This window comes from Leptosomus discolor, chromosome 6 (assembly GCF_034619465.1).
Source record: "Leptosomus discolor isolate bLepDis1 chromosome 6, bLepDis1.hap2, whole genome shotgun sequence".
Lineage (NCBI taxonomy): Eukaryota > Metazoa > Chordata > Aves > Leptosomiformes > Leptosomidae > Leptosomus > Leptosomus discolor.
Genome location: NC_141396.1, coordinates 58,396,262 through 58,420,385, shown reverse-complemented (window position 1 = coordinate 58,420,385; position 24,124 = coordinate 58,396,262). Strand labels below are relative to the sequence as shown.

The 24,124-nt window shown below is 38.2% G+C and overlaps 1 protein-coding gene across 1 annotated transcript in view; it reads right to left on the bottom strand.

The window, feature by feature from the left end:
• Positions 1–314: 314 nt before the first annotated feature.
• The window catches only part of PAXIP1 (PAX interacting protein 1), a 36,141-nt gene continuing 12,331 nt past the window's right edge, over positions 315–24,124 (bottom strand). The window contains exons 4-20 of the mRNA XM_086467331.1: positions 23,299–23,362; positions 22,191–22,304; positions 16,948–17,592; positions 13,346–14,069; positions 12,446–12,540; positions 11,376–11,471; positions 10,924–11,061; positions 9,508–9,629; positions 8,755–8,939; positions 8,578–8,621; positions 5,927–5,994; positions 5,442–5,544; positions 4,359–4,527; positions 2,494–2,594; positions 1,150–1,284; positions 991–1,066; positions 315–445 (exon numbers count right to left, since the gene is read on the bottom strand). Coding sequence (XP_086323457.1) covers positions 315–445; positions 991–1,066; positions 1,150–1,284; positions 2,494–2,594; positions 4,359–4,527; positions 5,442–5,544; positions 5,927–5,994; positions 8,578–8,621; positions 8,755–8,939; positions 9,508–9,629; positions 10,924–11,061; positions 11,376–11,471; positions 12,446–12,540; positions 13,346–14,069; positions 16,948–17,592; positions 22,191–22,304; positions 23,299–23,362 — 3,010 coding nt within the window. The remainder of the gene's footprint in view (positions 446–990; positions 1,067–1,149; positions 1,285–2,493; positions 2,595–4,358; positions 4,528–5,441; positions 5,545–5,926; positions 5,995–8,577; positions 8,622–8,754; positions 8,940–9,507; positions 9,630–10,923; positions 11,062–11,375; positions 11,472–12,445; positions 12,541–13,345; positions 14,070–16,947; positions 17,593–22,190; positions 22,305–23,298; positions 23,363–24,124) is intronic.

Below are 24,124 nucleotides of genomic sequence, written 5' to 3'. Positions count from 1 at the left end.
TTAGATAAAAAACATGCATAAAGACATAGAATCCTTTCTGGTCCCTCCACTGCAGTTATCAAACACGGTTTAGAATCTTCTTCAGTAAAAAGCTGTTTTCTTCATCTGCAAGTAACTCGTGACAAAGATTCTTCTTAGTGACGTGGTTTTTTCCTACTGCTATTCCTTTCTGATAACCCTGCCTCCCACCTCCACTGAAGTATCTCCTATTAAAAAGTAATTCCACTTTGAATTTAAGCTAGGTTTCTAGGTGTTAAACCACCTTCCTATCAAGTAAACATTACACATCCCCCAAAATCATAAATAATTAGTTCCTAATGAAGAAAAACTTTTGGTAAACCACACTCCCCTAAGCAGCCAACAGCCTCGACACAAAAAGGATATGACTCATAATCCAGTGTTTGAGTAAGAACTCCAGTCAGGACAAACTCAGCATTGTGGACATCTGGAAATACCAAAAACAGGCACACGGTTTAGAGCCCACAAAGACACTCGCCCTCGTTCTGCCCGCGGGGCCGTTCTGCACCTCCCTGCTCTTCAGGCACAGGCGTAAGGGGGGCCCTGCCCCACCACTGCCAGGGCCCTGCTGGCAGCCACCACACTTCACACCGCAAAGACTGGACTTCCCTGTGCACCTCTTTGTTAATAAATACACCATGTCTTGGGGTTCTACACTGAAGTAAAAATAGCTGAAGTGAAACATCCCAAACCTTTAACTAACTTGATGAATACTCAACAGGACCGAAGCCCCGAGTTTAAGCCTACCCTTCCAGAGACTTACAGCGACCTGGCTATAAAATACCTCTATTACAACCACCTAGCAAACAGACGGCTCATTTTGCTCCATGGTTGGCAGGATACACCATGTATTCCTATGCTATTATCTGAAAGCTTCAAAAGATGTCTATACTCGTGAAATAATAATTTATTTTTTTTTTAAATCAAAATAACAGCCATACCGTTCAAATTACATTGACAGCTTATACATACCTATGCCTCTTGCAAAATATTCTCGACATAAATGAAGGTCATTTTCACAGGAAATCAAGATTATCTCCGGCAAACTCTAAATGAAAGAAACTAATCGTAAGCTCAGAGTAACACAGTAAGATACTACCAGTAAATTTTAGAAAGCAACACTCTACACACTTTATTCTGCTTGTGCTCCATGAGTTTTCGAAAAGAAGGTTGTTTAGATAATACTTTTCCTCCTGCACATTCCACAATAGCTTTCATGGTGGAAAGACTGGGACAAATTCCAGGTGTAATGTAAAAATATTTTCCCTAAAAAGAGAAAAGAAAGAATAAGAAAAAAAAATGTTATTTTGTTAACTGATTTCTGCCACACATTAAGTTTTATTATCATGTGACTCTCCTCTTGCACGCTCATGGGGCAGGCTTTGTAAGCTGGTGTTAGATATTACAGCTTATGGCAACAAATTCAGCAGATGATGGCTTGTCCTTAATTACCACTGAGGTTTTTCCTTGGAGAGGCAAACCCACAATTATGATAAATTTGAACAGCTTAAGTGTGTCTATTCCAACACCTACAAAATAACAGCCAGGGAACTTTCAAAGGTAACTGCAGCTTGGTAAGACATGTAAGGACAACAGTGCTCCTTGCTTCTGCAAGCACAGGGACAACTCAAGTGTTGCAAAAGGACTTTTAGCTTTTAATTAATAGCCAATGTATTACATTCTGACAAAAATTATCCTGCTGCTTCACTGAGACCGATACCAGTGACCAAATCACAAAGTCGATTATGCCTCTTTACCAGCTAGGAATGAAAAAAATAGCTTTGCTATTTAGACTGGAAAACTGAGTGAAATGTAGTATCTAGACTTAGTAAAAGACAGATTCTTATTCATTAGAAGTTGTAAAAATACCCTTTTTAGCTGGTTTGCCTCAAGAAAAAGTCTCAAATTCAGTTACACTGAAGAATCTCTGGCAATTTGGATCTTCAGGTATCTCTCTGCACTGTAGCATAATTCTAATGGGAGGCAGGAAAACTATCTTGGCACCATCCTCACAAACAGCCTCGTGCTAAGCGGAGTCTTCAAGGATAATCAGACTAGAACTCCCTTAGGCTGAAGTGCAAACTCCCTCTCAGACTCTCATTTTTACAGGCAAGTGCTTTGACTACCAGGCTGGTGCCGAAAAAAAAAAAAAGAAAAAAAAAAAAAGAGTCCGTCTGTAAGTGGCATTTCACAAATAATGGAGCAATGTTCTAAACTTCACAAGGGAACAAATTCTGTAAGTATACTGAACATGTTTTGTTCACATCTACAGGATCCAGTCACTCAGAGGGCTTCGATCCATTCCAACAATGCTTAGGCAAGAAATAGGCATAAAGTAAAAAATAAAATTTAAAACAAATGCTTCACGTTATATGCTCGTCCGTTTTATTGTCCTCAGCTACAAAAGCTGTGGTCCCAATGAAAAAATCAGGTTGAAAAGCTCCAAGTATTTAAATGTGCTTTTAAACTGCATACCTTGAACAGTGGAGCTACTTGTGCTCTCTTTAGAGACTCCTCTAAACTAAAGCAGAATAGCACCTCAGCTTCAGCATCTCTGAGCACGAAGTTCTGCTCATCTGAAAAAGAAAGATTGATGGTGTAACTCACGAAAGACAAAAACATCCCTGTAACCCAGGTTCTAATCTGATCAGAAAATGCTGGTGGGAGGATGACTCTAAATAGTAAACACTCACTAATTTTAACATGATTATAATACTGCCTTTTATTAGGCATCTTACAAGGATGACCCACAATTACTCGGAGAATAAAACTGTGTATTTTACACTTGTGTATCAACCACTGTCCTATAAAGTCCCTTCTTCTAACTTATTGGGGAAACTTGCAAACTTTTATTCATTGATTCTCTACAAACAAAGCAGCAGAATAATTAAGTTCAGGTGCAAATCACTGTGACAACCTAAGGGAGCCCAGAAACTGTCTTCAGCTCCTCACACAGCCTTAACAGAGCAAACTTTCCATCTGTTTCCCTTGTCCTGTTATTCAGCTAATTTATTTTTTTTTAATTAGGGATGGAATTTCAGTCTTAACTTCATCTTTCCACGAAAAGCTATGTCAAACACATTTCTAAATCAGATCTAATTTGAAACATCCAAGTTTAAAGGAAAAAAAAAAAAATACATGGAGAACAAATTGGTCTTTCCAAGGACAATTCTGCAAGAGATGGTTTTAATGCTCTTCCACAAGACAAAGAAAACCAGTAGGATGACTTTTCTAAACAATTGCTGTATTTTCCATTGTTGTACTAGCTACAAAAGTGAAGGCAACCCATTAGCTAAAATCGACTAAATTTCAGTAGACAAGTGAAGTACTTCAAGCACTAGATCAAAACAGTCATCCTTCTGAATCCCCAGGCTTTCTTTATCTGCTAACAGTTTTCAAACGGATTGATTTCTCAGTTCACTGACACTGATCCAAGCAAGTTGCATTCTCCAGATTTATAAAAGTGTTTGCTGGTTTATTGGTGAATTATCCATAGATTTAAGTCTTTGTGGCCATTAGGCAGCAATGTGATATATTTGCTCCTTACAAACAAATTACATAAAAAGCAAAAAACAATCATAAAACAAATCAGCCTTTAAGAAGATTTTCTTCAGACCCAATATCCTTGTCAAACAGACCAAAACCATCTATTTTGTTCTTTTCAGCTGTCAACAGAAAAGCAGTGTGAACACAAAGTTGCCATCTTCCAACACTGTTAGAGTACTTGACTAATTAATTATTTAGATGCATTTTTGTATGTATTTCCAACAGCGGCTCAGTTCCTTACAACTAACATTTTGAAAAAATTACTGAAACCAAAAGTATTTGGGGCTTAAAAAGTAACATAACCACAGTTAAAAATCTGCAAATGTTTATATGAGAAAGAAATACAATGCTTAACAACATCCAACTACTTAATCACTCTAAAGCAAACTTTTAAAGTATATTTTTTACTTTATTTAATGGAAAGAAACTGTATTAAATCAAATGAAAACCAATTAAACAAAATGTTCTCTTGAAAGATAACTTAATAAAAAAAAATTACATAATTTCTTCTCATGACAGCTTTATTTAACAATTCCAACATAACCTTCTACCTCAAGTGAAATACAAACTAGCTGCTAGTGTAATTGTTTAAATGTAACATCAGTTACGAACGATGGTAGTCCCATTTGCTGTAGACTTAATCTCTGCTTTCAAAACTGAACTCTTTAGAAAACTGGCAAGAGACACTCAAGGCACACGTCAAAACAAGTGTCTTTAAATATGCATGCCATCTTCACACACTGAAATCAATGAACCTTAAGTTTACTATAGAAGCTGATACTAGTTTAACTTACCAACAAATTTCTGGCATTTGAAACACTCTTCTAACCACTCCGGAGTTACTATGTGCTTGACTACAGAAATTGCTGTCAGGAACTTGACAGTTCGGGTCACTTTACTGGCAATTAGATGGGTACATTTCTGGGCAGATTCTGCTACTTCACCCCCAAGGATATACAGTTTCTGAAAGTGGTACAAAACACAGATTAGAATGGAACAGTCCTTTAAAAATTGGATGAAAAAATGAAGAATCATAACATCATCATCAAATAAAACTAAGCTCCAAACCAAAACAGTAAATACAGGAGATTCCTGTATTGCAGTCATTTCCTTACTAAAGCTGATTGAAGGACAGAATTCATAGCCATTGAAAATCCAGGTATTTCCAGACACAAATTTCATCTGGCAAGACTGAAAGCTACATTCTGAAAGCTTCTGCTGTTTTTTGGGTTGGGGTTGTGGTTTTTTTCAAGCAAGGAAATAACTACAGGATACAAATTAAAATCTTTAAGTGAAACTTACATGTAAGAAAACAGAAAATGGAATAATTTTGCTCTTTTCTATGGAAGGTGTAATATACTCTGTAGCTACTGTAAACTTAATTTTGCCAGTCTCCTCTTTGAAGAGAAAAGCATCTAATGGAAAATAAGTATTCTTTAAATACACTAGTTCCACACCTATTTTTGATGATACAGAGTAACTACCCCTTTTTCCTTTTGCCACTGCAGATAGCAACTACACTAGAAGAATCTTGGGTCTTACCCAGTACAAGCAACACTACTTTTCTCACCTAAATTGGGTCATGAAGTTTGCTGATTTAAAAACAAACGTAGAAGGGGCCTTCTTGCTTTTTAAAACAATCATATGGAAAGAAAAAGCAGGTACCACAGAAGCGTGAAGTAGTTAAGTGAAGCAGAACAGTTACCAAACAAAACCCATTTCATATAAATCTACGCTCTAACCGCAGTTCCAGTAAGTATGGGGTTTTAATCCACTAGATGTATCCTAATCAAGTCCTGGAGAGCAAAAATTCACAATCAAGAAAAAAGTTCACAGATGTTTCCGTGTAGTTCACAAGAAACAAGCATGAAAGTTACCTTAATGTACTGTTGAACTTGCATAGGTTCAAATCCTGTGAAGAGCACCATGGGCGTCAATTCTGGGGTGAGTTTTTTAGTTGGTGGTGGTAGGTCTTCAATCCTGCAAAATACACGAAATACAGCAAAATGTGAAGTTTGGGCCCAAAGATGTATTACTGTTATTTTAAAACTAGACAGGCACACTCTTGCAACTTTTACCAATGGAAGCACTCAGATGAATGAGACTTAGGCACAATCAATCATCTTCTGCCATGCTGAGAACAGGACATTTTCTCCCATTTCTGTCCTCTCCCAACTGTCTTACTACTTCAGTCTCTAGTTACTATTTTAGTCCTGTGAGTTGAGTAGTTGGCAATTTGCAAAAAGCGTTGATAGTTATTTCAATTAGCAAGGTAATGGATGAAACCAGACTGACGGTCAGCTGAGGCTTCTGTGGAAAAGTAAATGAAGGACTACTGGCACTGATCGCTCGCTGTTCTTACCTTGCTCTTTTGGAAGATGGCTGAAGACTGGATTCATTTTGCTTTGGTTTCAAAGGCAATCTCACACCCTGAAATCAGATCATCTACATGTTTAGGTCTGAATTGAGCAGGGAAACAAACTTCTATTCTGAAAGAGGAAAACTATATACCAATATTCTGAGACTACATTAAAGAAAATGAAACACAAATGAAGAAGCCATGCTACTGAATGCGTACTGGCACACCTATTGCTTACACAGCTGACTCAAGGCAAAGCTGAGCATTAACCAAAGCTTCTCCACAAAGTTATGCACCATTTAAGTGTACACCAAATAAAATATTGTGGGACTTTTTTCCTTTAAATGAAGCTGATAATCACCAATAAAATCACAAATAATTAAATGAGCCAGAGGCTGCAAAACCCCATTTGTTAAATGCATGAAGACTACAATATTCTTCCAGCTGCCTAAATATGAACAGAACATACTGGCAGCTGCGTTTTAAACACTCAAGTTCCCTAACTACATAAACAGAAGCGCCAGTGGATGCTCACGTACTCACTGGATAGACACTCCCACCTCCCCAGTACTAGATCAGCCACCAGAGCATTTGCCCAGCAGTCAAGAAACGTCGCTTTTAGGCTCTCCCTGGCCTGAGCAACTTGAAACCACAGCTCTCAGTTACAGGAGCGTGACATCCATTCCTTTTTAACCTTCAAATCTACACCTGAAATTTAATGAGGAATGCTAGAGGCATGTGACTAGAAAGACAGGCAGCATTATTCCAGCTTCGCTGTGAGGACAGTCCTTTGGGAGGAACCGGCCACAGGGGTTTGTTCCCTGCTCTCAGGGACATGTGTTTTCATGCTAGAAAATTGCTAGTAAAAGCGGCTGGAAAGAAAAGAGCAAGTGCTCGCTTTTGATAGACATTTCAACGACTACACTATGAAAAAGCAAAAGGTACATGGTATCAACACCGTCTGACAGACAGCTGTCCTCAAGAGAGGACCCCATACTGTAAATCCCAAGACAACTAGAAATGCCTACAGGCAATGAAGTACCTTGTCTGACACTGACACCTGCCCGGCATTTTCTATTACCAAATCATATTCTTCACATGTTGGGCATCCCGAGGGGAGCTGGACAAGATTACCTGCAGAAGTGCCTTTCCACCCAAGTCTCAAGACTCCCACTTCACATGGGCAAGAAGGGTCCCCATACAGCAAATACAGAAAGGGAGGCACTAAATTAGGCTTTCTGACCCCTAAGCTCTGTCCATGTGCTACAGAAGACAAAACATGGACCACCACCTGGTCTGAGCCAGTAACAACACGAAGAAGGCACATGCCCCATTTCAAGATGAGCTCAACTGCAGTGTGGACACAAAGGGTGGCGGTAACAAAGCCAAAACTGAGTTAGTTAAAAGCTATTTTAAATACTAATAGTGCATACTGAATCGCTTCAAGAATTCTGCCACTAGCAACATGCATCCTTCGTCAGGAAAACGTGAAGTACACAAACTTTTAAAGGCGGTTAATTTCCTAAAAACTAGTTTCCTATGAGCCCACAAAACAATTCCACAGGGGTCTGTAAGAAGAACATCTCAAACTTACGGGCAGGGATACAATAGTGGCTATTTCTAAAGCTGAAAGGTATTAAAACAACAAATAGTGCCCAGACTCCACTTAGAGTATTAGTACAAATGAAGCTATGACAGTTACTAAGCTACTCGTTTCTGAAGAGTACACAAAATGACTGAGATAGGAAGTGATCCAGATCACAAGAGGTACGGCAAAATGTTTCTCTGCAATATAAAATGTTATCTGACAGTCATATGTTGTACAAATGAACTGAAAGCTCACTCACTCAAACTGGGATTCACCTAAGTCAAGACAGACACTGCAAAAACAGTTATCAAGTATAAAGCTGAAATGGGAACAGAATTTACAATATAAAAACTGAAATAGTCTTCTACATATTCAGAACAAGGAAACAGCTCACGAGATCAGTCGCAGTTTCCACCTCAGCTCTTACACCTGTCTCACGTTTTTCATGTTTCGCAGAATACATAACAAAAACTAGATGTTTTGTGTCTTTTTTAAGATACATTCTTCATATTCTTAGTGTTGTTCACATACACTGCTGTTATTTTCAGGGCTATCTACTACACTTTTTTAAGAAAGATATATTTTTAAATTATAAAATATGACATATATGCCCATGGTTTTAGTTCCTAGAATATTTAAAAGAAATGACATAAAGTAGTTCTACCCTTAATTTACATAATCTATCCTATTTACAATTTAGTCAATATTCTAACAACATTCTTACTGATTCTTGGTAGTCTGCCTTAAAAACCCTTATGTGGCCTGATTTTCAGATAATGTTAGGTACTGACTCAAAAAATACTAAGCTCTCTCTAAAGGTCTGATGTAAAAATTGAAGAGTGAAGCACCAGCCCAAGATGTCTCAGAAGTAACCTGACTGTATATCACAGTGCAGGTTCTCAGCTCCGCAAAAGATTATTTCTTAGACTTCTCAAAACAGAACACAGAACACCAGCAGGAAGCACAGCCAGGAGGTTCCATACAGGATGTGCTGCTCACACATTAAGACCACCAAAGACTAATCTTATAAGAATAGTTGTATATATACACAAATAATTCAACATACCATTAGAAGTTCGGGCGATACCTTTAATGGGACTCTCCAAGCATCTAGGAAATGAAGACAAAACCGAAATGAAATCATTGCAAAATTATTTATAAGAGAAGACAAAAGCTTTTATTGGTTAAACAGGTACATCTATAAACGCTACAGAACACAGGATTTTGGGACTGAAACTCTTACCCAGAAGGTTTAGAACTAGATGTTGACTAGGAGAAAGCGGATCTTGAAGACTGAATACTGTATACCGACTGTGCTGTATCTGCCGTAAAGCTTCAAAATTTCCCAGCAGTATGTCACACAGCCATTGCGCGTTTACACAGGGTATTCTCCACTCTTTAGCCTTCTCATACTTCAAGCCACTGGCCCTTATTGTTCAGAGAGGAAGAAAAAAAAGTATATATTTCTATCAAATAGGTTAAAATAGCATTTCTATTAATAAACCTAAAATACCAGTATCTCTGTGTTGGCCTATTACCTATTTTAGCTACGACAAAGTAGATATTCTGAAAAAACACTTTTGCTTTACATGCTAGAGCAAGTCTGTTAGGGGAGAATACCTGCCCCAAATGGAATCCAGTTAGACCTCGATTTAACTTAATTATACCCCCCCAATGTTTTCATTATTAAAAAAAAAAAAAAGTATTTTACTTATAGAAGATAAAGATAAGTCAGCATCACTTGTAAAATATTGTAAACCAGTGAAATTACAATTGAATTTTCTTTTGCCTGTCTTCAGAAGGCAAAATTTATCATGTAACAGCACGCAGCACTGAAGTTCAGGAAACATCATCACTAAGTTCATTGCTATCAAATCACAAAATTCACTAAAATTAACATTCTTCTAATGAGATGTAACGAGCACCTCACATTATGAGAAGCACTAACTGGCGACAGGCAGCTGAGAACGCAATACTGCAGCGATGAACCACTTACTCTTTGCAGATGAGCACCGTATTGCTGCGACACAGATAGCCTGTGTACTTGGCACCCGCTAGGTAGGCCATTAGTTTGAGGTCATCTCTGTCACTATCAACAAATCCTGTCACAGAGATTATCTACAGACAGAAAGAGACAGTTACAACTAACCAAACACAGATGGTAGTTACAAAACACTCCTGCTGAAAATATTTTTCTGTTACTAACTTTTTTATATTACAATGAAATATACGGTATCATCACTGTGGTATACAAGCACTTAATTAAAACATGGCTTGTAGGACACAAAGTAGAATTTAAAAGTGACTTGTCTACACACAAAGATTTCAGGTTTCTAGCACTAGTTCTGACTCGGAAAGAATCATTTTCATTCTCCTGGTCAGCTTTTTCTCATTTACAAAGACTACAGTTCTACTATCAAAGAGCTCACAGCTAGTTTTCTTCTCGCACATGTCTCGCCTCCTTCTTCTGTTGCTGTTTATATTCAGGGAGACAGAGAAATGCTTATACCTACTTGCCCTACTCTACTTTTAAAAGTCTCCTGAACACTCTGCTCTACCCTGCCATGAAGCCAAGTAAACTGTGCCAGCTGACCACAGGTGGTGAACTGTAATTCCACTTCCTCCGCTCTTATCCTTAGTCTTGCCAAGTTTTCCTTTTTGTCATTCTCTCCTTTTATTTAGGAAAGGGCAAGAGCATTTCACTATTACATTTACTACTAACGACTGTGTTCACATGCATATTGCTACATTCTGACTTTCCCAAACCTGTATTTCTCCCTATGTCTTTTAGAACAGGCTTGTAGCCAGGCCGTCATCCTGTACCTCTGCATCCAGCACAAAGAAATCCAATGGCAAGACATACTTGGGGATCTTGGTTTATATTGCACAGTGTATTTCAAGATGCATCCAATTCAACTCCTAGGTTATCTTTCAACCCCAGAAAATTCAGCTTCCCCCGTGCTCCTCACTGCAGACTACTGGAACTGTGACGTCCTATTCTCCAATTAACAGCAGCGGTTTCCTTTTTTGACATTTGCTAGGTATTGACCCAGAAAAAAAAAAAAACCTCCAAAAATCCCCTCAAAATACTGGTTTATGGTGAAGGAAGCATATACTGTTAGACATGCCGTTAGTATAAAAAATACGCAGCTTGGATTCCTGTCATCTTGCTATGCATAACTCATGTAATCCTTGCACCTCAGCACTCAGAACTCAGTAAGATTTGCAAAGCACTCTGAATCATCCGGTATTATGCACCACATCAACACAGGACCTTAAGATTTAACAGAAGCTTTTCTTCCTAGACAAAAGAAATGTGCATGTTGCTTTGAGTAGGCACTTTCTAGCTATATTTTAATACTGCTCATGCAATGAAGCAAGCTATTCTTTAGAAGTAAGCTTTTTTTCTTACATGTTGAGAGCATGGCTTTCCTCCTGGTGGAAATGCCACTGGGAAATGAAGGGCTCGATGAGGTGGCACCATTTTCTTCTTCTTCAAGATTGAGTTCAACCAATGTGCCGTAATACACCTCTTCCTTTCTCTTAAAGCCTATGAAGACGTGCATAAACAGCTTTTAAAAACCAAAATAGATCTTTATTTTATAAAATTTTTCTACAATGCAAAGCTTTGATTGTAATAATTTGTTTTCCTCTACTTTTTCAGGATCGTCCTTCTCACAGCATCTTTCTCAGTGTTCTCTGGAATAAATCTACTACATGCGTTATGAAAGTCTGTCACACCACACATCATAAAAAAGCAGATCATGAAACATTTTAATGTTACACTAGCAATCTAAGCATGAAGTACACCTGAAAAGCCCTACCTTTTCAGTAATAAAAGGAAAGCATGGATGAATAGCTTACCTGAGCGTACATGTTACTGACTTGGCTTTCACAAAGAAGATGAGTACATCGGCTTGTAAGGGTAGGGTCCACTGTCCCACCATGTGCCTGAATGATCTGGTAAGAGAACAAACCCAGAACTCCTAATATTTTTTTAAAAAAATTAAAATTACCCTAAGAGATAAACAGTCTGAAACAAAAATCTACTCTTTAGGACACTGCCACCATTAGCACCATATCACTGAAGAGTTACCCCCCCAAAAAGGTTTTTATCTAGCTTAAGAACATTTTTGAAAAAAAAATAAAAAATAAAAAAAATGGAGAAACCAAAACTAAATATGCACCTTTTCACTGAGCTACAAAAAGTCTATTTTTTTAGAATCAATTAAAAAAATCAAATCAAGATATAAACAAAAATAACCCTTCTCACATTTTTTATTTTTGCAGTATAACTATTAAACAATGCTTCATGAACTGTTCAATTCTATCTCAGCAATAAACACAAGTGCTGTTAAAAATGTCAACAGCTTACTTGATTATGCAAAATTGTAGGGAAAATTCAACTATAAAATCCATCAGAAGTTTCTGAAGAACATCAAAGTCCTCTCATTTAGGAAAGGATACAATCAGATTTTTCTGAAAAATAGAAGTTGGCAAAAAATAGAAACACTCTATTCCTCCATCTTTTTCACTCAGGTGGATACCTCACAGGCCAAAATTATATGCAAAAAAATAGTCTTTTTATACAATCAAGTTAAAGATAGATAGCAATGCTATATTACATCTGCTGCACTACAGCTGCCTGATTAAAAGCATAAATAGTCAGGAAACAGTTAAGTCTATAACTTGTTTAGCTCACATTCTGACTAAAGACGCAATTCAACCCAATTCAACATCTAAAGCATTTTTATTACTGTTTCTGGTCAGCTGCAGTTGACTAATGGTTCTTAAGTTGCAAGACCAACATTACACAAAAGGATGCCTAAAGAAAAGTGATCAGTGCTGAAATACTTACAACGATTTCTTTTAGAATTTAGTTACTATGACATCATGTTATCATGTTTTTTTTTAAAAATACAGCATAATCTTACCCGTTTCCAGGTTGCTAACAGCTGTTTGTCAGACATCTGCTCTGGGTAATCAGCAATTGCAAAGACACAGCCCAGTAGGAAATACTCTTCTGGAACTGGAAGAGTTTGGCACATAAAAGAAGAAAAAAATTAAATACTACAAGTCTGAAGAGCTCATCTCAGAACATATTTGCTACACTGATACCTTCTATTACCAGGTTACAAACTTCATTCAATTTTCAAGTAAATCTGTCTTAGAAAAAGTAGGATCCAAAATTTCAACGCTGACAGCCACATCTAAAGGCACAGTTCAGCCCACAGTTTGGTTTTGTTCTGGGTGTTTTTTTTGTTGAGGAAGGGGGCTAAAGGGGCAGAAGGAAGTGGCACCAAAAAGAAAACAGTAAGACGAACCTACTCTTCTACAGATCAGCTATGAATAGTCAAAACAATCAAAAAGCTTTTTGTTCTACTAGCATGGACAGAATTCAAAGCACGTTATGACAGCTTCCTATCTGATACTGAATCCTCATTAATTTACTAGTATTTCCAAAATTAAGTTGTCTTTCCAGCTGTTATGCTGTTCGAAAACATCCCCCTTCCCCTTTTCCAAAAGAAAAAAAAAATTAAGAATTTATGGTATTCATAGATGAACACTGTTCTCATAGTATCATTTATATGCTAGTGGCATATATTTGAAAAGAGAACATTCTCAGTGCTCTCATGCTTTTCAGATTTCTGCATCATCCTTATTCGTTATTTAAATGTTTGCCTAAAAATTAGTAAAACAGGTCCTGAGCCACGAACGGCTTTTCTCCTACCACCCCATACTGTAAACACAGCATTATTTTTCGACATTCTAACCCACAGTAGGTCACATCATTAGCCACTTTTTTCCAGGATCAGAAAGCAATAATTACTAACTCTCTGCTGCTGGATCGTGTCCAAAAAGTGGCTGCTGTTGCAGTTGTTGCTGTTGCTGCTGGTGGTGTTGCGGCTGCTGGGCTGCAACTTGATGCTGTAGTGCTTGAGATGTCTGAGTTAAGTGTTGCGTGGCCTGATTCTGCATTTGCTGCTGCTGATGCTGTTGGTGTAATCGCTGTAAGTGCTGCTGCTGCAGCTGCTGCTGCTGCATTTGCTGCTGCTGATGTTGCAGCTGCTGTTGTTGCAGATTCTGTTGCTGTAGCTGCTGCAACTGCTGCTGCTGCAGCTGCTGCTGCTGCAGCTGATGAAGTTGCTGCTGCAAAGCATGCTGCTGCTGGAACTGGAGCTGTTGCTGAGGACGGTGGAGCTGCTGTTGAGCGTGTAACTGCTGCTGTGGAAACTGAAGCTGCTGCTGTGCGAACTGGTGCTGCTGATGAACTTGCTGTTGCTGTTGTGAAAACTGATGAGGCTGTTGCTGTTGGAAAGACTGCTGGGAAATCTGGGGTTGTTGCTGCTGCTGCTGTTGTAGCTGCATAAGTTGTTGAGGTTGAAGGTGTAAAAGAGGATGGTGCTGCTGCTGCTGTGCTTGATGTGACTGCTGTAATAAATGTGTCTCTGGTGTTAGTTTCACTTGACTAAACAGCACTGCATTTGGATGTCCCTGTTGGCTATGATTTACTTGTTGTTCTAAACTTTTTGTAGGTGCTGAAAGTGACTGTAATATCTAGAAAACAAAGATTAGTTTTGTGACCTTTTTGTTGTCATTCAGTTTTACAATTATTTAAAGAACTACTGGGAAAATACAAGTCTCAAAAGAAAAGAACCCTATGCTTAAATACCTTGTAAGCTGTAACTGTTAACAGCAAAATGAAAAGTCATGACTTACTCATAGAAAAGTGTGGAGCTACATGTGGCTCCTAATACAAGGCAATGCACATTTTAACAAGATTTAGGATTCACACCCGTCCCTGTATTATTGATGATATCTCTAATAGCATTATGACTATTAACACTATATTAATTATTACATTGATCAACTCAATCAACTGTAATATTCATTTTACAATCCTGTTGGCCCATTAAGTTCAAAGTTTAGTTCCATAGTCTTATTTTCTTTAACTTAAAAATTGCTAATAACAACTCTACTAATTAGTGCTCTTTGAAACATGGGAACTTAATACAACCTTGCTTTCTTTTGAACCAATTCAGGAATATTTAGTTCTAATTTTTAAATTGAATCCCCAAATACAAATAAAACCATTGATCTGCTGAGCACAAGTAGTTTTGTGAGGAAAAAAACCCCAACCAACCCATACTTAAGAATAATAGATTTTAGGTTTATACAGAGTGCTGAACTAACCTGGAGTATAATTTCATTTTTAGACGTATAACTCACTGTTACGGGAAAAAAATCACGTCACACTAAGCAGACACGAGTTAGCAAGTGAGTTTTTGAAGCATCAGAAAAGGGAAAATAAGGCAAATTCCTAGTAGATTAGGATGAGTTCTACATATTTATTAAAATATTTTAATATAAACTACCTATTAGAAGGAGCAACAGGAAACTCTATAGACTCACCATTCATAAAGTCTTTTAAATATGAAATCAGCTTTGGTCAATCCTGCAAAGCTTGTTTCCTTCACCCGCCCTATTTCACCACATAGAGTGTAAACTTCAGTGATGTGTGTGTGCGAGAGAGAGGAATCAAAGCACGTCACTAAAACACAAAGCCAATTAACTGTATCCTCTCAATGAAACGTCCATCAACTCTTCATCAGAGGTGGCTCAAGGGTTTTTTTGCAATGCACTTCAAAACACCTCAGGTTCCATCTAAGTAATTTTGATGTTGTTGGTATAGCACACATTTACAACCACGATTATCAAGGTATCACCCATCACTAAAGTCTAGACAGCACCACAGTACAAACATTCAATAACTAAAAATGACATACACAAAATGTATGTTTCTGTGGCTCAGTGTGAGGACAGATCTTCATGCTGCTCTCCACAAAAAAGTCCCAAAAGTCAAAATTACAGAAGCTTCAGGACACATATTTCAAAATAAAGGAATAAAACTTTCAAAAGTATCCTAGGGCTATATCCAGAAAGTAACTATATCTGCAAAATGCTTTTTTATTACAGATCTTGCCATTCAGCAGAAATCTGAGGTTCAAGTTAAACATTAACTCCCCAAGATTGTGCACCAAGACAGGGAATCCACCCAAGACTGGTACCAAGCAGGATACAAAGTACAATTTAACCTAGCCAGAGGGAAATTATAAGGAAAAAGGTAGAATTGGTTTTCCTCCCTCTAGGAAGCAGATTCACGATTCTAAGATGCAAAGCTCTCCTCCAGGTGCTGGAGCAAGCATGGGCAACTGACACAGCAGCCTGATATGGTACTTGAGAACAGTCCTTGCACACCAAAGTCAAGTCCCTAGTCTAACAGACTTCTGGAGAACAAAGTCTAGCCAAAGCACGATACCGTCAACTGCCCTGTAGCTCTACAAATATTACTTACAGAAAGATACTTCCACAGGAACACCACTAAAAAGCAGTTGATATACAGTGACTGGGTTGTAGATGTGATGTTCTGACATGAAAGCAGCAGCCAACTTACCAGCACTGGCCAGCCAACCAGGATGGTGGTGGTCTTGCTCAGTCCTTACTCAGAAGTCTCAGTCCTTAAACAATTCAAGGCACTGAGAAGAGGAATCTAAGACTTGCTTTTAAAATGAAGCCTGTATTTCCATTTCATATTCAGAAGTCACATGCACAACAGAGTGACTCCACTTTTTTTGTTTAAGTCCTAGCTTTAAGCTTCTATATTATTCAGGCACCTTTGAAAGTTTTACCATCAGATGAACATCCAAATAAATGCACCAATGCAATTATTTAAGTAAAAGATATGTCTAACATTTGCCAGCACCTACTTTTCTCATGTTCCCTTCCCATGAACATCTAAGAACTTCAATGCTCTAAGTTATTTCAGTGCATGCTCACTGGCTTTTTATTTTCTTCTAAAAATAATTCAATACAAAAGCTGTAATTATTTCAACTATACGAGTGGCATAAGAACTTGTAAGCTAGGACTCCTGCATCATAATCCTGACTATAGGATATAACACCTTAATGATGTCCAGCAGAACAACATAGTATAGAACTGAACCTACTGTTGAGAACAATCAATTTCACAGTTTCATGTGTTTAGAGCACAAATAATTCCTTGCACTGAATGAAAAGAATGAAAAGCTTGAACGGTATGAAATCACGTTTCCCGAACTAGCCAAATAATTCTAGAATTATTTTTTTTTGCTCTTATCAAGAAATCAACACTGAAACTCTAAACCACACTATAGTTAAACACAGCTTTACTCTTCCAAACATTTTTTTCCAAATGCATTCTTAGTTCTGTGAACCTGCGAGGAATTAAGTTACCTATTATGGGCAGGTTATTCATTTGGGCACAGCTTCCAAGTAATATGGGGAACTTTAAATCCTTTGTACATTTAAAGAACAAGAAAAGGAAATGGAAGTTCTTGGAAACGATAGTTCTTAAGAAAAAGTCCAATATCTTATAAATCAAAAATCCAACACTTACATGTGCTACATTTGATGGTCTATTAATCTGCTGAATGTCAGCACTATTAGTGATATTCCTTAACGTCCGCACGGCTGGACTCCACGTAGCCATCATTTCCTGTCGATCAGAACTTTGGGCACCTTGTACTGAAGCCATTAGATTGCCTCTCATATCTGGAGGCAAAATATTACCTGGCACTGGTGGGACATTGGCACATAAATTAATTAACCCAGAGTCTTTCCCTTGAGGCAACCTACGCTTTGCTGCAGATGCCTGTGGGACTTCAGCCGGTGTCCAATTCAAATTCCTTTCTTGCTTTTCTGGAGAAGAATCTGAAGAATCATCAAACATCAGTTCCCCTTTTGCCTTTTCAGCAGGAGTAGATTTTGGTGAAAAAACTTGATCACCCAAAGGTGACCCTTCTCGAGAAGATGCTGGGCTTGATAATTTTTCATCGGTACTAGCTTCATTTTGAGAATCTTGTTCTTCATTTTCTGCTTCTTCCTCCTCTTCCTCCTCCTCTTCTTCTTCCTCCTCGTATATAATTAAACGAGGATGATAAGGAGTCTCTTCTTTTTTAGCCTTATCAGCTATAGAATCCAGTACCCAGTCTGGTGTCACAATTTTAATGCTGTTCCGTTTACAAGCACATTCGTATTTTTCCTGGGGGGGGGGGGGAAAAGGTAAAAACTTTACTTAAAGACAAAAAATTATCAATAACATTTTGAGGGCAGGGCTAGAGCATGGATCCCAAGAGGCTGGCCAATCACAGGGAGTTATCTCTCCCAGAACCAACAGGACAAACTACACTACTGTGTGTAACCACAAGTTCCAAGAGATTAAAACAAAAACCTTCACATTTACCATATAAAGGACTCAGAGGGCACAACTGCAGAAGGTTAAGTCTTCACTTGCAAAAACACCACTACCTAAATTCTTCTCAAACCCAATCACCAAAGGATTCGAATGTCATGAAACTTAGTTCTGAAAAAGCCTTCAGAACCCCAGCAGCTAGGAACACCACAGTCAATACTAGGATGCAGCTAATTTTCAGGTTGCCATTAAGGTGAGTCTAAACAGTTTATACTTCCATTTTGTCCACTAAAAAGGAAAAAACCCAAAACCCTCCAAAAAAAACCCCAAAAAGCACCATGAAAAAGCATTTAGGGAAAAATCAGAATTTCACAATAGAGACAAATATTTACGAAGTGATCACTGAAAAAAATGCATTTCAGCAGGAATACAAATCAGAAACAGGTCAGATATTTCCCATACACCACCTCAGAAGCTGCAAGCTGCAATGTTGCCCTCAACTTGAAAGTTACACTTCTGTTCAAATCATTTCAGAGGTTACGATGTTGACAAAGTAGAAAACTTCATCGCTCCCCCCCTCCGCTACCACTTCATCATTTGAAGATATATACAAATAGTCAAAACTTCACTTTACTGTCCTAAGGAAATAGAAATAGACACAGAATATGTGCTTTATTCATTCAAATATCCTCTTTGATGGAAACCCCTCACAAGTATCAAGACAGTGGGAAAAAAAACGACCAAAGCTTTCCTTAGAAGATTTGAAACTAATTTCAGGACCTAATATTTAAAAGTGATTGAACTGGGATTTTCTTTGTATGTCAAACAATATAAATTAACAACTAGCACAGAGGAAATTAATTTAATTTAATTTAATGATTCTCTAGAGCTATTTCCTACACTGAAACTGTCATTCAAACACAATAAAGAGATTACAGATGAAACCAAGTTTATTTGCAGATATGAGCTTTCATTCTTTCTTTGTGGTGAGAATTATTAAGAACCTTGTTTTATCATCTTATGTCTAGTCAAAGCAATCATTTCACTAGTGTCAAAACTGTTCTCATTACAAACTGCTGCAGATTCCCTTGTAGTAGTATGTTAGAGCAGCAGGACTAGAAACATTTTAAGTAATCATCCTATAAAATTGTTCCCATTCAATGATTACGTAAATTAAACAAGATATTTTATCCTACAGATACGAAATGCTAATGTGTTTTTTTTCAGTTTCTTGACTGGCAAGCTCAAGACAACATCCTTTGCTCTAAGAAGCTCATGATTTAAGGCAATACTTCTTAAATGTATATCATTGCCTCTTAAAAATACCATTTTAGGTAGCAAAGCTCCTTGTTCAAACATTACATTTCATTGTGACAGAGAAGACAATTAGGGTGGTGTTCAGTACACCCGTCTAAATCTTCCACAGAAGAAAGATCATGCACTTTTAAAAATACAAACAAAAGAAACAAAACTAAAACCTAAAAACTAACAACCCCTCAAAAAAAAAAAAATCCTACAACGGTTCTTACAGTTTTAAATGAAACGAGGGAGGAAGAAAAAGCAAGCACTTCCCATGTCCACACTTTCTCTTCTCCCAATGCCAGCCCATGTTTTATTCTGAAACACTTTCCTATGTATTGCACGCCTAAGTTTATTGTCTTCCTACTAGCCACATTTTTTTCTCTATCTTAGTATTAGTTTACATTAACTCCAAATATGAAAAGAGTCATTGATGGGACAATAATATACTAAATTTGTATAAAACAACATTAGAAGCTTCATAGAGTTTTACAGATTTATATAAGGAGGTATAGAACTTGATCTTACTCATGTTCGTTCAAATAACTAACCTGTGTGACCCCTCCCACTGATGTGAAATTTTAAAAATGGTGATGGAAATGTGCTCACGTTATTAAAGAACAAAAAATTAAACACAAAAAAAAAAAAACAAACCAAAAACTTGCTCCATCCACCACATTAACTAAAAGCTCCCAAGCAATCATTTTTAAGTGAGCTTCAATTTAGTTGAAGTATTTTCAGTCTCTGAACAAACACATTAAATCAATTATAAATTTCTTCTTCAGGAAGAGGAGTTTCAGTGAACTATTATAACCAAAGCATTACTAGCATTATAGCAGAGGAGGCTATTCTGATGTGCTCAGTGTTGCCTTTAGCCAGTTACCTGATCTTTCTGATTCAGTTACTCCATCTGCATCAAGACAGCAACTCCTACATGGCATCAGGAAGTCAAATGATGATACTAAATTAGGAGGAGCTGTGGACCCTCTTGAGGGTAGAGAGGCCTTATAGAGAGATTTGGATAGACTGGAGCTGGGCAATCACCAACTGTATGAAATTTAACAAGAGCAAGTGCCAGATTCTGCTCCTGGGATGGGGTAATCCTGGTTACACAAACAAAGTGGGGAACAAACAGCTGGAGAGCAGCCATGCAGAAAGAGATCTGGGGGTTTGCACTGATGATGAGTTGAATATAAGTCAGCCCTGGCAGCCAAAAAGGACAACCATGTCCTGGGGTGCATCAAGCACAGAACAACTAGCAGGTCAGGGAAAGGGACTGTCCCACTCTACACTGCACTGGTGCGGCGCCAGGGTGAGTGCTGGGTGCAGTTTTGGGTGCCTCAATTTATACACAAGGACATCAAAGTATTAGAGTGTGTCCAGAGAAGGACAACCAAGATGATGAAAGGTCTCAAAGGCAAGACTTATGAGGAGCGGCTGAGGTCACTTGGTTTGTTCAGCCTGGAGAAGAGAGGGCTGAGGGGTGACCTCATCGCAGTCTACAACTTCCTCAAGGGGGACAGTGGGGGTGGAGGTGCTGATACCCTGTCTCTGGTGACCAGCAACAGGACACAAGCAAATGGAATGAAGCTGCAACAGGGGAAGTTCAGATTGCACATTAGGAGAAGGTTCTCCACTGAGAGGGTGGTCAGTCACTGAACAGGCTCCCCAGGGAGGTGGTCACAGCACCAAGACTGTCAGAGTTCAGGGAGTGTCTGGACAATGCTCTTAGTCATGTGGTTTAGTTTTAAGTAGTTGTCCTAGATTAAAGTGTAAGATGTGCCCAAAAAGTATTCTATTACCATCTTCATGAGCTGTTGAGACCAGGTGGGGCGGTGCTCCCTGCCTGCCCCCTCTGGACTATCTCCTGTTACTGGGCACAACAATGCCTTATCGCCTGACCCATCGATAACTCGCTCCTGGACTATCTCCTGTTAACGGCCCATCAAGGAACTGCCTCAGGACTCCCCATCCCATTGTGAGATGCTCCGCCCGAGGGGAAGGAGCCAAGCAGTCCATGCCAAATAAAAACTGAGATCTCGAACACCCTAGCAGCTTTCTTCCACTGGATTCCCAGAGTTTTCCCCCCCCCCACTGGAGTTCCAGAGGACAAAAGCTACCTACCTACCACTGGACCTTCGGAGGAAGACCAGACTCTTTTACCTGATCGCTGCTTCCACAGAACTACATCCATTGCTTCAGGAGGACTGCAGCCACCATCTTATCGGACTGCTACTGCCACCCTAACAGGGTGTCAGGTTGTATTTCTGACTCTGTTAGGGTAAACCAGTGGGTTGGGGTTTTTTTTCTGCCTTGTGTTATATATATATTAGTAAAGAACTGTTATTCCTATTCCCCATATCTTTGCCTGAAGGCCCCTTAATTTCAAAATTATAATAATTTGGAGGGAAGGGGGTTGCATATTCCATTTCAAGGGAGGCTCCTGCAGACACCTGTCTTTCAAACCACAACAGTAGTCCTGCGAGGAGCAGGGAGATGGACTCAATGATCCTTACAGGTCCCTTCCAAATTAAGGTATTCTTTGACACTATGATGGGAGTGGTTTGAAGTATGACTCCTTTATCAGCAGTTGGACAGGAATGCTGTGTATAGTTTACCCTCCAGTCTCCCTTTAAGAAGAATGAGTTGAGGGATTTTGAGAGCTCTCTTTTCTTTAAGGGGAAAAAAAAAAAAAAAAAAAAAATCAACCCCCCCCCAAACTCTTCCTTCTTTGGCTCGTTTTATTCCTTTCTCCCTCATAAGGTCAAAAGGCATTTTACGCCATTTTTCAATGTTGTCCTTCATTTTTCTTTCCTGATTCTGTATCCACAGATTTACAAATCACAATCACTAGCGATTATGACACATCAAAATTCGGTTAAGACAAACAGAATAAAGAATAAAATCCTTTATTCAACCAGAAATGTAAATACCGATATGAAATTGGATATTTTTTAATTAATCAGGCTTAAAGCCATGCAGAAAATAAATAGGAACTGAATAGCTGCAATGCATAATTGTGTTGAATTTAGCTGTTCAAGACTAGCAAACTGTCTTAAGAATCCTAACTTCAGGGAGATGGAAAATTTTTGATTATTCAAAAGCAAATGAGATTTACAAGAAGAATTGTACATGTAATAAACTCTTACCCCCTTTGGCTCAGGCACAATCAAATGAGTACACTTATTATTGAGGCTCAGCTGGCAATTCCCTCCATAAAAAGTAATCAAAGCCCACAGCGTACTTCGGTCTTCAGATGAAACCTAAAAGGAAGGTAAATAAGCCTTTTAGTTCCATGCAACCAGCTGCCTTCTGCTTGAATAATTTTAGTACAAACCATGACATACCGTTTACAAGTCTGGCTAATGTATTACCTATCACTTTTAAATACCAAATTAGCATGAAAGTCACAGAGAAAAAAGGGTGACAAAGAGACGCAACAGGAAAAGATATTAAACAATTATTTTTAACCTGCACAAAAATAAAACTTTTTTCACTCCTGTAAAACTCAACACTAATATATCACTTTCCACAAGAGAAAACAGTGATCAAGCAAACAAAAATTATTTATCTTAGACAACCTGTTTAAATTCATTAAACAGAATTTTAACAAGTAGATTGAATTAACAGCCTGTGTGAACATATGAAGTGGTTATTTCTAACAATTTCTGTCAGGGCAATGTCCCCCTCCCCTGCCAAGAAAGCCACATGTATTTAAGCCATTACCATTCAGAGTCAGTGACAGTGTTACAGGAACAACTTGTTTTAAAGTCTAAAGCACATATATGCATATATTCCATCAGCATCTAGGCCCTGAGCCGGTCTGTCTGCACACACCCTGGTCATGGATCCAGAGAGCTGGCTACGAATACAAGCCACTGAAGCACCACCTTTTTGCTCACTTTACTCACTGGCACCCTTGTTAAGGTTTCAGTGCATAAGCAGGTAAAACATGTTGACTGGATATTGTGTTAATGCAGAAACAGAAGAACAGGAACAAGACTTTACAGTCGAGTGTACTCTGCCATTTTAGAATCACCATATGGCTGAATACTGAGATAAATTACTGATTGAATGTACACAGTTTGAAATGTTCATGCCCTCATTTTCAGTGAAAAACTGTCTTAGGTGATAATTCACCTAACATACAGAAAAAAGTCATAGTACAACAGAAAAACTGGTATCTCTCCTCAAAGAAACAAAGCATTGCACACATACTGTACAGTGGAGCAAACTGAAATATGATTCACTTCTTACCTGAGAGAGACAGGCAGTGACTCCAAAAAAGATCTGACACGATTCTGGAGAAAAACCATTTACACTGGAAAGCAGGTGTCAAGGATGTAAAATAATTTAAATGAGAGTTTCCTGAGGGACATTAAAAGGAAATTAAATAGTGTGCATACTAGTTCTGAGATATTATCAAGTATCTGACCATTCAAAAAACTTTTATCTTTAAAAGCATGTTGTCTGTTTCCAATTCCAAATTGTATGCATCAAGAAAAAACAGAGGTGCAAACTGGATCAGGATACCTCTTAATATTACGACCGATTTTGGTAACATTATAAATTTGCCTCTTCCCAGAACATCTCCCTCAGCCCATCTCAGGATGCTTAGCTTATAGGAGTCAAGCCATTATCAAGAGCTTTCTGCCATTATCAAGAGCTTATCTTCCATGCTTAAAAGAACAGGACAATCTGAAGAAGAAATTTTCGCTACAGTCAGCAACAGATTATATAGAAGTATTATGATGCACAACAAATTTGATAAAACAAGACTGACCAAAAAAAGCGTGTTTCTTCTAAAAAAAAAAAAAAAGCTAATAGCAGACACCTGTGGGAAAGTTCAAGTGCCTTTTTTGCATGCTTATTAAAAACGACAGCAATCCAGCGGATGACTTCATTTAAAACCAGCATGAATAACAGCACAGACTTAAAAAGAATATGGGTTAGAATGCAATACAGAAGCCAGATGTTTCAGACATGCCGAAGTTTTGTAACCAAATGGTAGAGTATTTGGTTGAAGATATCTTTTGGAATCTAACCTGCCCTTTGCAATTTCTCTGAGACTCAAAAAGTGGGA